Source organism: Belonocnema kinseyi, chromosome 5 (genome assembly GCF_010883055.1).
Source record: "Belonocnema kinseyi isolate 2016_QV_RU_SX_M_011 chromosome 5, B_treatae_v1, whole genome shotgun sequence".
Lineage (NCBI taxonomy): Eukaryota > Metazoa > Arthropoda > Insecta > Hymenoptera > Cynipidae > Belonocnema > Belonocnema kinseyi.
Window position 1 is genome coordinate 7,046,954 of NC_046661.1, and position 14,858 is coordinate 7,061,811.

Genomic DNA, 14,858 nt, shown 5'->3' on the forward strand with positions numbered 1-14,858 from the left:
ACGCCAATTAGCACAAATGGTAAGTTCCGACAGTGCCTACAAGTGTGCCTACTGGCCGCTAAATGGCAATACCGGTTTCATATGTATACACCTGGTAGTTACGAAACACCGAATGTTTTCTTCCTTTTAAACATCCACAGTAGGTACTTTTATATATAATTTGATTTCAAAATTATTTGATGTTGCAGTGGCACACCATCACACTGATCCGACTAGAAGTTCTAGAAATTCGAAACATCGAGTAAATTCGACACTCCAAGACTTCACTACGTAAATTTTGTTATTTAAGATAATTTGATTTTGTCTCTTTATGTTTGATATATACCTGAAAAGTTCAAGAATCTCTTCATCCCATCGCGTCGTCAATTATGATTCGCCGTCACCTTCCTTTTAGCGAGGCTTCTACAGACCAGAGACCTTCATGATACTTTCTTCAGGCTGATCCTGGTTATCTTTTGGGTTTGTTTGGCTTCAAGGACACCTACATTAAACTTACATTAGAGGCTTGTTCCCGTTTAGGGTGGATCATGTGCGAATTATCCAAAATTCGCAATAATTTGGTAATTGCGGTCGATTAAAATATAAGTTTTATGGGCGAATTGCCCACAAAATCTATAAATAGATACACAATTCGTTTCAGTTTATCGTACCGCTGATAATTTAATTTTACCTCTCTATCGAGAAGTGTTATTCTCAATCTAAACTTAAGAATAAACCCAGGGCGAAATGACCACAACGTTTGTTAGTGGACAGGCATTTCCGCCAAGTATATCTTGTACGAGAAATAATACAATTGTGAACGCGTGTATGTTTCTGGAAAGGAAGCGGGAAGGAAGAAAGTCAGGAGAAGCGATGACAGCGAGCTAGGCCAGAGGAGGGTGTGATCATTGGTTGCTCTCATGCCTGCAAACACTTCCATTCTAATTTTCGCACGTTAGTCTCTCTTTGTTTCCCCCATATTTTCTAAGTGACTGCCCTCATGCGGTGATCGAAACGCCGAGCACGCTTCTTAGTCAGTACAACCTGTAAGTTCGAGGTGTTGATCGACCTACGATTTACTGTATCTGCCGCTTCAATTTTTTTTTGAGTTAGGATTTAAATCCTTTTTCCATACTGGTTCAGACAGACTTCTTTCCTTTTCGTCATATTTCTGACCTAACCAAAATAGCAAGTAATTTTCCATGTGTATTTCTTTTGCTACCCCCTTGATTTTTTATTAGCCACGATAGCTTCGTATTTTCTTAATGGACTTACTTCTTACGACCAGTTGTCGTCACTATTTGCTTAACTCTTTCGTTCCTGATTCCGGCCTCTACATTGACAGTCATTTTCCCTTATTTTATGTATATTTCTTTTAACGAACCCGCCCTCCTTTTTTTGTAATAACACTCACAGGCCTGCTGTTTGATTTTTATAGATTACCCTGAAACTAAGTCATTAAAAATTATTGTTAAATTGTTTGTTAATTTAGTAATTATTGTTACTTTTATAACATAATTTCGCTTTATCTCTTAATTTGTTATTTTCGTACATAGTTTGAATTCTAATTTGATGTTTTTTTGTATTTCAAAAGTGTGATTTCCGTTCGATGTCTAATACTGTCCTTTTTTATTGGAATTATACACAAATTTTATTAGAAATTATCTTTCCATAATTTATTTAAACGCCCCCTTCCCCAACTCTATCTAAGAAATGAGCTAGTCAATCTTAAGGGATTTTCGGGATCTTACTCTATCTTACCGCATATTGTCTGTTATTGCAGTTTTATGGTTGTCGTTAAATTCGGGATAGAATGCCCGAAAGCTTTCAAGATTTAGGATTTTCGGATTTCCTTCATGAAGGCTCGCGTCCTAAGGTATGTATGCTTTTTTAAATTTTACTCTTGTGCGAGCCCTAAAGGACCAGTATTCAATTTAAATAAAAGGGCCGCGTGACAATTAATAAAAAATATTGAATGATAATTTTCCATCACTATACATCACTGGCGACATAATTTAAGGAAATTTAAGAGAAAAAGGTATTTCTTTGGGCCTTTAAATGTCCTTAGTGGACATTTGCTTATATAATTTGTTTATAAAATTAGCAAAAATATCGGATGATTCTTTTCTACCGTTAAACATCACTGGCGATATAATTTGAGGGAAATTGAGAGAAAGAGCTATTTTTTCTGCCTTTAAATGTCCACATTGAGCATTTGTTTGTACAATTTGTTTATAAAATTGATACAAAATTTTAAATCATATTTTTTCATCATTAAACATCACTAGAGATATAATTTGAGGAAAATTAGTAGTAAAACGATATCTTTCTACCATTTAATCTCCCAATTGGCATTTTTTTTCTATATAATTTGTAATTTTAATGTCATAATTTTGTGTGCTTTTAAATTCTCCAGTGCATAACGAACGGCCATGGTGATCATAGAACAAAAATTTCACGAAGGTAAACAAAAAACGAAAAAATCTACTTTTTCATCACTTTCTTTGTTAATGGAAAATAATTCCGTTAAACATATTTTCTATGTGCGAAAGGTGAACTATATCGAAACAGATCACTTATTTTGTATTTTATATTAACGTGTACCATACAATGAATTTTAAATTGTGTATGTATATGAAAAAATGTAGTCTAAGATGAAATGTACATATAAGTGTTAAAAAAATTACGAATGATGATTGTTTTGACACTATTTCTGAACACTTAGGCCTTAAAAATGCGACCTTTTAAAAAGTGTAAAAGACGTATTGGTAAAAATCTTATTTCTAAACAACTTTTTACGCTTTACGTTTCACTTAAAAAACGATAATAAAAAATGTATTGCACGTTTTCTACAATATTCTCTGAAAAGGTACAAATTTTGAAGGTGGATTTTTTGAAAAAATACAGTTTTAAAATTTTCAGAACAATATCTCAGAACAGATCAGAGATTGCGAAATCATTTACAAAAAATACATCCAAATATATGTATGTAATAAGCCAAAAAATATAACAATTAAAAAAAAAATTTCTCAGTTTTCGACAGATGGCCACGACAGGTACAACGGAGTTAACTTGTCTCAAGTTGAGCCTTGTCTTGGCTAAGACCACGTTTACTTGTGTCAAGATGAGCCTTGCCTTGGATGAGATCGTAGAACCTTTTTCGGCCTTATACCTTTTTTCTTATTGAACGAATCCATTTAAAATCAGGCACTTCATGCTGCAGAATGTCTTGGGGACAACATATGTAGTCTTCCATAGGAAATTATTCGAAAAAAAACTTTCTAGAAAGTTATGCGTATTTGAATTTTCTGGTTCCTTTTTTAAAATACAAAAAAGAAATCTTGTGAGTTTTTTGCGGTTTAAATAACTTTTGTGGATAGGCTTTGTATATATTTAAATTTTCTCATTTTTCTTGCAAACGACGACAGATACGGAAAATATCAACACTAACATTTACACGTTTGAAAAATTTCTATGAAAAATAATTCTAGCTGTTTTGCGATTTCTTGCACCATTTACGATAAAAATAAAAAAATATTGTTTTCGGTAAAAATTTTCCGAAACCTAAAAAATGCTTTATCCATATAACGCTGATAGGATGCATTTCTTCTATTAGTAGAATCTTCGAGAAGAATATTAGAAAGAATAAGAAAGGCGGAGATCGTCAGAAAATCCTTTTTTTCCTTAAAATTTTGAAAACACATAGAAAATATTTTCTGAAAAACCGAAGCCTCTTATTTTTCCTAGTATTTCTAAAATGTTTCTGACAACAGAAGAAAGTTATCATGTCCACTAAGGTGGGCTAAACGATTTTTGAGAGAACTATATTTAAAAAAAAATAAAAATATCATTTTTGAATTTATCTCGTAAACGGTACAAGATATCGCAAAACAGTCAGAAGTATTTTTCATTTAAATGTTTAGAGGTGCAATCTTTTATATCAATGTTTGTTCGCATCTGTCGTTGTTTTGGAAAAAGATGAGAAAATTCGTTTTTGTGAAGAAAAAAATTCTCGTGATCAAAAAAGTTATTTAGCCTGCATAATTGAAAATAATTCAGTTTATTGGAAAATTTAAACTGACCTTTGATTTTCTTTATTTTTTATTTTCCTTTAATTTAATTCAAAAGTTAAATAACCATTTAAATATTGGTTTCTAAGTAATTACCATCTTAAAATAATGTTGCAGTTTCAATACGGACAGCAGGTGTGGTATTACCAGTTGCAAGCATTAATACGAATCGTAATTAATACATTAAATAGGCAGCATCATCAATGCAAACGAATTCCAGCATTGGTTGTTATGGGAGGACCTCCTTCGAGATCACGAGGTAATGAGCTTCAGTTTATTTAGATATTGCCACTTTTTTGAAGGCTTCACTGTTTGGCCAAACTAATGTTTTTAATTTTTTTTATGTTTTTGGGTTCGTGACTTCCATCTTATTAATTCAAGATGTCCCCTTGTTCTGCTATCCTCTTGCCGTTGAATCTCATGATGAAACAGGGGTTTTTAAAATAATTAATGCACTCATTCTAGTTTAACTTTAATTTATTCTACTATTAAAACAAAATAAAATGAAAAAGATGGTACAATTGCAAATGAATCAAGAGAGCTTATTCTAACTTATTCTAACTTATAGCTACCGCCACCCATAATTCACCAGAGAGAAGGAATGAGCGGGCAAGGATTAACTTTCGTGTTTTTGGGATAGAAGGTAACGTTTCAGGTTAAAGCCTTTCCCTGGACTTCGTTGAGAACTATACTGGGCCTGTCATTTAGATACGCGTTTGGTTTACTGTCGACTAAAGATACCTAAGTATTTTATGTCCGTTCGTATGGCTGTATGAAGCTGTGCTAGAAGCACGGGTCCGTTGGTACCGTTTGAGAGATGACGTCCGTTGATATCTACACAAAATACGAAGTCGGGTCGATTGTATCGTTTGAAAACGTCATTCCTGGCTAATGACTAACTTCAAATCTGAATGACATGCGGCCCAGCTAAGTTATGCGTCGAGTGCAGACGGGCAAGAGAAATCGTTTTTTTCCGGATTCCTTAGTACTTCTAGTCGGTTCAGGAAGTAGTAAAGAACTGCCCTGAGAATTTTGAGTGTGACCGACTCGAAGGTACGAAAGCATAGGTGAGGTAGGGCGTTTTTGCAAGCATTGGTAATTTTAATGGGATTGTCGTTGTTAAGCGACAATTCGGAAAAGAATTATGGAAGGAAGCTATATTGGGAATCGCTGACTTCTAACAAAAATGCTGACTGTCATAACGTGACTTAGAGACACCTTTGATTCCTTTAATTTAACATTTTTATATTATAATTTGAATTTGATTGACTATTGATTATTAGTTGTTTATAATTGAGCTTATTTGTAACATTAGTTTATAACTGTTTATTATCTTCAGTTAATCATTTGTAAATTATTTCGCAGTGATAAGAAATTATCACTTAGACAACACTAAGTGAAATATTGTAATTAAGGACCAATTATCAGGGTTCTGATCAGCTGTAAAAATAAATCTTTTGTGTACATAGGAAGGCATGAGGGATAAGGAAATGCACTGGCACCGCGAGAGCCTCGTTAGGCGTAGTGGTATATAGGTACAAGCGCCAAACGGTGTCTGTACGAGTATTCTCCTTGCAATGTTTCGTGTTGTCGTTTTCTCTCTTTCTCTCAATCTGATTCTCTCGTCTATCTATCTTATACTAGCTTACTGACAACGCTAAAGGAATGTTCATGCTGGCTTATGTTTTTATAATGCTTACGTTGCGCGTATCTTCCTGGAGTATTGATTCTAATTTTAAATAGGTTGAATAAAAAATTTAGTTAAGTACCAGTACGGTACGTAACAACACCACCCTGGAAATTTCGGTTATTTTCATCGATAACCGCGTCAAAATGATCATTCCTTTTCCATGCTAGTTGGATTAATTATTTCCGTAAAGTAAAATTTTATTTTAATTATTTAAGTAAAGGGTAGACTTATAATATAACATTTGGAACGTGTGGCAACTTGAACTATCGTTGGTTTGGACATTTTGGGTATAGACATGCACGTGCTTAGTAGTGATTTTTGTTTTTCAATTCTGATAGTGCTCATTAGCACTTATTAATTACTTCACACGGGTTAAAGCGTTTGCACCGGTAGTTGCACATTGGGTAGTGGCATCCCCAATACTTTCGATGTATTGGCTGCTTCTTCAGGAGCCCGCTGGACGATTTACTTGAAGAGGGTCTGATTTTACTTCATGTTAGTGGCTCTTGAAGTTATTTTTGGTGATTCCGACTCATTTACGGGATGATCTCTGAGTTCGGCTTCTTCGAAATTTTTAGTTTGGTGTCATTGTGATATTAATCTTCTTGTTATTGTGTTCGACAATAGATAATATTTATGTGAGGTCTAAATGCAGATTTGGCTCATAAATGAACTCTATAGAATGTCGATTGATTGAAAGACTGGTAAAAATTTCAGACTAAGTTTCCAATGTACAACCTGGAGCTACTGGTACCAGTTTTTATTTTGATAACTTAATTTTCATTGATAGTTGTGTTTGGCAGATTAATTCTGCTAACTTCTCTCTGTCAACAGAGTAAATCTATCCCGCTAAATTCTTCATTTTGGTCCAATATGGGTCACTCTGGCATGAAATGTTGATATGGCATATTTTAAACGTATCTTGTGTTGGGTGGAGCAGCAGCTCACTTCGCAAAGATGCTATTACTGAAGGTAATTTAAATTAATTCTCTTATCAAGTGCTTTAATTTTGTATACGTGTTTACCGTTTCCGCTAACTTTCAAAATGCAATTTTGAATTTCCGTAGTTCCGAATGAGAGACCAGGTCTCAATTTTGAAATACCCAATTACCGAAGAGAAAAAAAAACTTTTGAGAAACTTGGAATTTAATTTAAACATAAATTACCTTCATGCAATTCCGAGAATTGATTTTCGGTCATAAGGATGTACGTTCTTTAAGGTTCGTTTACCACGATATATCTAGAATTAGGATTTATAGATGACTTGATAATCTGTTTTGTCGAGAAGTGGTATATCCGGTCGGAATCTTAAGGAGCCATTCCTCATCATGATCGCTGATATTGATAACTGTGCCAATTCTTCAATACTGACTTTAGGTCCTCGAATAGGAAACATGAGCTTGGTAGCATGGTCTTGTATATCTCGATATAAAACCTCTAGTTCTTTGATAGTTAGCAGTGAGGGATGCAGATGTCCTTTTGTAGCATCATGTATGGCATCTAGGAGTTAATCGTCTGATCTTGTGTAGCCATTCAATCCGGCTTGCATATTTAACAGTTTATTCAAAGTATTAGTGTAGTTTATTTGTGGCATATGCTCTCTAATTTGATGAACCATCACTGCCGTATTAGTTAAATCAAGTTTAAACTGATTAAACTGCATTTTAAATTGCATTTTGGAAGTTAGTGGAAATGGTAAATACGTATACAAAATTAAAACACTTGATAAGAGAATTAGATAATTACGCAATAATCGAAGCCTTACAATTCTTTAAATTAAGCACGGAAGGCATGCGTAAAGAAAAAATTCTAGATTGCGGAAGGGTTATAGACTTTGGAAGGGATGTACGTCACGAGAGTCGGACGTCACATCCATTACATCGGTCACAAAAAACGCCGAAACAGAGGATGAAGATAGACGACATTTATCGAAATTAGATACGTTCGTTCCGGTCTACGACTTAGAAATTCCGAACCCAGTCACACTAGAGGTAGGAACACTTTTGATGAATCCTAGTGAACCTACCATCTCAATTCCCCAAACAGGATGCAAAATATAAATTTCCGGTTCCACCGAAAAAATATTTAACCAAATTCGGACAGGGATTGCGAATCTCATTAGATTTGCCGACAGTAAGCGAAGTCACGAACCCTTTTACAAAAACCCATGATTTTGACGTACCATCCAAAAGAAAGGTTTCCCTAAGTGCAACACAAGAGGAACCAATATGTAGGCAAATATTGTGTCAGAATTATAGATTGAGGTCCATTATAGATTTATATTTAAATCAAGAACCTCGAAATTGCATAAGAGAATAGAATTTCGGTCGTTATTCGGCCTGCACCGAACATGGTTTGACCCAAGCACCACCTTGCCTAGAACGTAATAGGATAGAACAAGGCAGTCTTTTAAGGGAAATAGAGTCGGACTAAGAAGTAAAATGGAGTTAACTTTTAAATAAAAATCACTATCCACGGCGAAGTAGCGTGAGTTTCTGTAGGCATTCAGACTGGGAAAGTTCCTCCAAGAGGGAAAGAACTTGCAGCACTACGTCATCGACAAGACGTAGACAAAGTAACCGAGACCTGGGGAAAATTATCTTTAGCTGGAAAATAATGTTCGATAGTAGTAGTAAACTTAGCTCCGATAGCTTTTTGACAAAAATAGAAGATCGTAGAAAGTTGACTCAAGTAACAGATGAGGAGCTTTCTCACAGCAACGCTAGTATTGTTAGACGCAATAGCATAAAGTGGTTCAGAGACCATGAACAAGAATTTTACAATTAGCGTGAATTCAAAAAAGAGTTTCGTTCCCACTTTGGCGATGACGATTTCGAAAGACGCGTAAAAGAGCAAATTTAAACTTGAACCCAAGGCAAGGACGAAACAAAATACGAGTAACTGACTTACATTCAAAGTCTGGTTGAAAAACTCGACTATGAACTCCGAATAGTCGAGCAACTCGACTGGGTTCATAGAGATTTGCGACCAGAATATCATAGAGTGTGAATGTATACATGAAATAATATAAACCACCACCTCCTTCCGAAAGCTGATTTCTTTAGGGGCCATCCATATACCAGGTGGATACTTCAGGGGGGAGGGGGATATGGCAAAATTCCACGCTTGTCCACGAGGGGGGCCGGGGGGTCGGGCTAGAATCCACGTGGACACACATTTCCCTAAATCTGTGGAAAATATACTGAAATGAGACAAGGTATACTCTATGTATACTCGAACTTTTATATTGTGCTCGCGCAAAATATAGTTTTTCTTTTTATTTTAATTATAATTTTTTTCACGACTTTTTCTTTGAAATTCAAATCATGTTTAAGCGCACGTTCCTAAGCTAATCCAAATTTTTTCACCCAATTCATCGCTCCTTTTCGACTTCTTGTAGTCTGAGAGCTCGCAACAATTGTATGGACGTCATTTTAGTACTCAATCAAATTTCATATTTTTTTTGTTTATAGTCGACAATGCGGAATTCTTTGACTGACTAACAGCTGTTGGTGCATTTTGCAACAATTTATCGTTAAACTGGTCGAAAATTTGAGTGAAAAAACGTCCTTTTAGTACTCTTAAAACCCACGGGGGATGGTTGTTTGAATGCTAAAAATTAACAAGAAGTTTGACTGGCAGCTCCTGAGTAGTGCCAAAGTTGACTGACATTTTAATCAGCAACCGAATGAAAGTTTTGTCCTTTTCATTAACTAAAATTTTCATCTATAGGGTTCTTCTTTTAAAACTAATATGTACAGGAAAAAAGAAGCTACGAAAATCTTACTTTTTACGTAAATTCACAGCTCGCAACAATGGGTTTCAAGAGTACTAAAATGACGTTTTTTCACTCGAATTTTTGACATGTTTGACAGTCTGTCAGTCAACTGTGGCACTACTCAGGTGCTTCCAGTGAAACTTCTCGTTAGTTTTTAGCATCTAAACAATCATTCTCTGTGGGTTTGAAGAGTACTAAAATGACGCTTTTTCACTTGAATTTTTGACATGTTTGACAGTCTGCTAGTCAACGTTGGTACGAATCAGGAGCTGCCAGTCAAACTTATTGTTAGTTTTTAGAATCCAAACAATCATTCCACGTGGGTTTGAAGATCACTAAAATGACGTTTTTTTCACTCGAATTTTCGACCTGTTTAAGGATAAATTGTTGCAAAATGCACCAGCAGCTGTTAGCCAGTTAACGAATTTCGAACTGTTGACTATAAAAACAAATGAATCTGTAATTTTAGTGAGTACTAAAATGACATCCATGGAATTGTCGCGAGCTCCCGGACATTTTGAAGACTAATAATATTTATATTGTCATAAAATATGTCCACGTGGACAAAAATGGGAGGGGGTATTTGTCCAAATTCGACGACTATCCACGAGGGGGAGGGAGGGACAAAATGTGGTGAAAAATTGTGCACGTGGTATATGGATGGCCCCTTAAGAATTTGCCTGCCTACCCAAATCAGAGAATAAATGGTCTAAAAAGACTAATACAGGCGCCGCTAAAGAATCTAAAGAGGGAACAGCGACTCTAAGCACCACCGAACCTAATAAATCCAACAAGAAAAAGCAGAACCTTCAAAATATAACCGGCAAGGCGAGGAACACCAGCCTTCAGTGCATCCCGTCCGAAGGTTCTAAGAAAGAGGGGGGGGGGGGTCAAGAGAGTGATAACACTCCTATTAAGAAAATTGGTCCAAACAACCCCGCTTGGGATCCGAGTAAAATAATTTGCAGTTATTGCAACCAAACGGGTCATTTTCGGAAGGGATGTGCCACTCCGTGAAAACAAATATGTTTTAAATGCAGAACGAAGGGCTAAAACCTGAAAGCCCGCCCTAATTGTTCATAAAATGGGACAACGGAGTAATGAGAATGGTCTCCACTTCTCCCAAGACATCAGAGACCGTTCGTGTTGATACGGGAAACGTCTCTGAACAGAACATGAGATGCATAAGTAACTTAATTGACTTAACAGAAGTTGAGGTCACTTCTAATCCGAAAAACGACCCTAATACTGACGCCTGGGTTACAGGGAAAAAGGGGAAAAATCTAGAAATTCGAGCACTCGCAGTAACTTCATCGCAGACCCGAGCTGACAAACCAGATTACACTGAACCTACGGTGGACTTATGCTTAAAAAACGCGAGTACGATACATACAACAATAGATACGGAAAGTTTTCATGGGGTGGTAGTGCCACCTGAACTCGAAATGTCAAGTATTCTCGAATGCCAAGGTATCTGCTCAGAAGACGCAGTTGAGGTTAAGGAATGCTCAGTGGACCTAAGGCCAGAAGTAATCGTAGTAGAAGCTCAGGTCCACACAAACCCCGAATTAGAAAATTCCAATCACTTAAGTGAAAGTAGACAGAAACCCCTGGACACTATAACCGATAACTTAGCGAAAATAAGGGTTATAGAATAAAGCCTATCGGGAGCTGACCTTATCAGCGGTATAGATGAGATGTCCAGAGTGGCCAATAGAATCCGTGTGCGGGTCACGACAGACTCAGTTCCAATAGACGTGCTGATTGATAACAGATTCTCTTGCGTTGTGTTCCGAAAGTCAGCTTGGGGCAAGTTAGTGAAGGCTTACGGTAAACGGCTAGATTCCGATAGGAAAAATCGAATGATTATTGAAAAAGGTTCGACCGTCGTAATTATCGGAATGGCCAATCTGCCTATAATCATCGAGGGAGTTACGCGAACGTGCAAAGTCAGAGTGGCAAATAATCTTGACACTGAATTAATATTCGGTCTGGAAGGTCAAGAAAAATTTGACATGGTTTACGTCGCGAAATCACGTAAGGTATTTATGCCAGATACCGATGATGAAACTATTCACTAAAGCAGTGGCTCGTAGATGATGAGAGATATATCGGATTTGTTGCCCTACTAGAAGACGGGGAGACCACTTTAAATGAACTATTGAGAATAAAGCTCCCTCCAAGGCTGCAGGCCTCCCGGGCGCAGCACACCTAATTACGTGGTCGATCAACCGTGGGCAGCCGTCGCAGGTGATGTCATGGGTCCCTTTCCGGCCAGTAAATCTGGGTATAACCGATAACGGAACGGAATTTTCCAATAAGTTAATGGCACAAATGCGTAGAAGCGTCAGACTAATACACACCACGAAACCGGTATATCATGCCCAAATGAACCCCACCGAAAAAGTTAACAGGGTTCTTTTTACGATGATTTTCTCTTTCTTACAGGACAATAATAGGGACTGGGACGCCCATTTACATGAATTCCGTTTCGCTTTTATTACGGCGGTCCATCGATCTCTAAGAGTGCCAACCGCCTTCTTAAACTTCAGGACAAACCCGCTGCCCTACCGATTACTTCATCGACAGTTAGAAGTGAGCACACAGCTACGCGGCACTAATCCGGAAGAATGGTTGGAGCTAGTAAAAAGGTTAGATCATTCAAGGGATCTAGTATGCCGACATCTCGACCGCGCGTATGCAACCCAGGCGTAGTAGTGAAGCAGAACGCTCTGGTTACCACCAGTGGCACGCCCCACACCGGACCGTGTTTTGCCGACTGGCAGTATGTCGATCGGAGGAGTTGACTGAGCCGGGAATCCCGCGACCAGCCTCGGTCAAGTTTCCGGTCGACTCCGTCTGTTAGAAATGCTGCCAGAGAGTTAAGTTTGTGACTGTGTACAATAAGGATGGAATGGAAAGGATTAAAGAAAGGGCGGAAAACTTACTAGGAGAGAGAGATGAGCGTATGGTGGTATTGGGGGGGGGATTAGTGCGAGAATTGGGCGGGAAGGGGGCCTGTACCTGGAAGGGGAGAGCTTCGAAAGGAAATCAATGGATAAGATAATAAATAAAGAGGGGGAGACTCTAAGAGACTGGATGGAGGATATAGGGTGGGCGGTGGTAAATTGTATGGTACAAGGAGATGAAGAGGGAGAATACACGAATATGAGTAAGAGGGGTGTATCGGCGATAGACTAAATGATTATGCATATGCAAGGATGGAAGGAGATAGAGAAATTCGCAGTGGAAAGGAGGGTGGAATCAGACAATCAGCCATTAAGTTTGTGGATACAGCGGGTGGCTGGCGAATAGCAGGGTGGGGTAGAAGGGTCGCTAGGAGAGAGGGTGTCACTGACGAGAGAGGCGATACAGAAAGTGGAAGGAAGGACCTGGGAAAAAGTAGAAGTACGTAGAAATGAGGAAGGAGTTTAGGGCGATGTGTAAAAAGAAAGAACAGAAAAAGGAAAAACAGCGGGAAGAGGAGTTCAAAAGTGTAAAGACAGAAGAGGACGTGTAGAAGATAATTAATAGGTTTAGGAAATGCGTGGTGGGAATGTATCATCATTTAGATACGGGTTCGGTCTACTGTCGACTAAAGATCCCTAAGTGTTTTTAGTTTATTCGTATGGCTTTCTGAGTGCGTCAATTAAATTGTGAAACTAGCTCCGATGATGCCGTCATTCGATGTCATCTCAGTTCCTCCGCATTTGCTAGAAACGTGGGTCCGTTGAGTCTTTTGAGAACGCCGTTCCTGGCGAATGACTAACTTTAATTCTGAATGACGTGCGTCCCAGCTCAGTTACATGTCGAGGGCAGACGGGCAAGAGAAACCGTGATTTTACGGATTCTTTAGTATTTCCAGTCGGTACAAGAAGTAGTAAAGAACTGCCCTGACAATTTGGAGTGTGATCGACTCAAAGCTACGAAAGCATAGGTTAGGTAGGGAATTGTTGCAAGAATTGCTAATTTTGATTAGATGGTCGTTGATAAGCGACAATTTAGAAAGGAATTATGGAAGGAAGCTATATTGCGAATCGCTGACTTCTAACAAAAATGCTGACTGTCATAGCGTGTCTTAGAGACACCTTTGATTCCTTTAATTCAACATTTTTAAATTTGAATTTAATTGACTATTGATTATTAGTTTTTTATGATTTAGTTAATTTATAACAGTAGCTTATAACTGTTTATTATCTTTAGTTAATAATTTTGAAAATATTCTTTAGTGATCAAAAATTATCACTTAGTTCACAGTGCGTTAAATATTATTATTAAGGATCAATAATCAGGGGTCTGATCAGCTGCCAAAATGAATTGTTTGTGTAGATAGGAAAGACTTATAGATAAGAAAATGCACTCGCACCATGTGCGAATCGTTAGGTGTAGTGGTGCATAGGTGCAAGCGTCGAACCGTGCCTATATGAGTATTCTCCTTGCCATGATTCGTATTGTCGTTTTCTTTCTTTCTTTCTCTTTGATTTTCCCGTCTATCTATCTTACAATATTTCATCATCAGGACGTGTCGAGACACAATACATGCACGCATTCAGCAGATCGCAAACATAGCATGCATGTTATCTTTCAATTACTGCAACAAGGCTGCAGGACATGTAGAGGACTCATGAAGTTTTCAGCATCAGGTCGTGCAGACACAAAATATATGTAAACAGTCAGCAGATCGCCAAGTTGGCGTGCAAGTTATCTCGTGAGCCCACACCCACTGCAGCTGGGCTGCATGAGGATCTGCAGATAACTTCGATTACGTTTAGAGTTATCTGCAGTTCCTAAAGCCCAGATTTTATTATTATTATTACTATTTGCTTATATGCAGTTGAATTCATAATATCATTGAATTTTTTTATTCATATAATTTATCATTGCTGTCTATCTTTTAATAATTTTTTAAGTCAATTAAATGTTTTATGATCAATGTTCATGATTTCCAAATTTTTAACTTCAATTAGATTTGGAAGATGTTAATGATATTACCTTTATACTATGTGATACACTAATTTAAATTCTCCGCTACTAATGCCCCTTCAGCCGCGCTGGCCCATTGAGATAATTAATTTCGACTTTTTTCCTTGTGCAGCTCTGTTGCTACCCTTTCTCGCAATTAAGATTTGATATCGCGAATTTATTTTCGAGGCTACCACGGCCTGCCAATCCTGCCAATTACCATATATTTCGATTACCGACGTGTCAATTAACATGATTAAACCAAATTGGATTACACTTTTTAATTTACAGTCTGTCAAGTTAAAGCGTGGGTGGCTTTACTCGCAGTCGGTAAGGTGTATCGACATGATTTTGGTGTCAAAATATTAAGAAGAGCTCC

General features: G+C 37.4%; 1 protein-coding gene across 1 annotated transcript in view; it reads left to right on the forward strand.

Annotated features, from left to right (window-relative positions):
• The window catches only part of LOC117172902 (protein unc-79 homolog), a 1,455,529-nt gene that overhangs the window by 1,336,334 nt on the left and 104,337 nt on the right, over positions 1-14,858 (forward strand). The window contains exon 28 of the mRNA XM_033361197.1: positions 4,167-4,308. Coding sequence (XP_033217088.1) covers positions 4,167-4,308 — 142 coding nt within the window. The remainder of the gene's footprint in view (positions 1-4,166; positions 4,309-14,858) is intronic.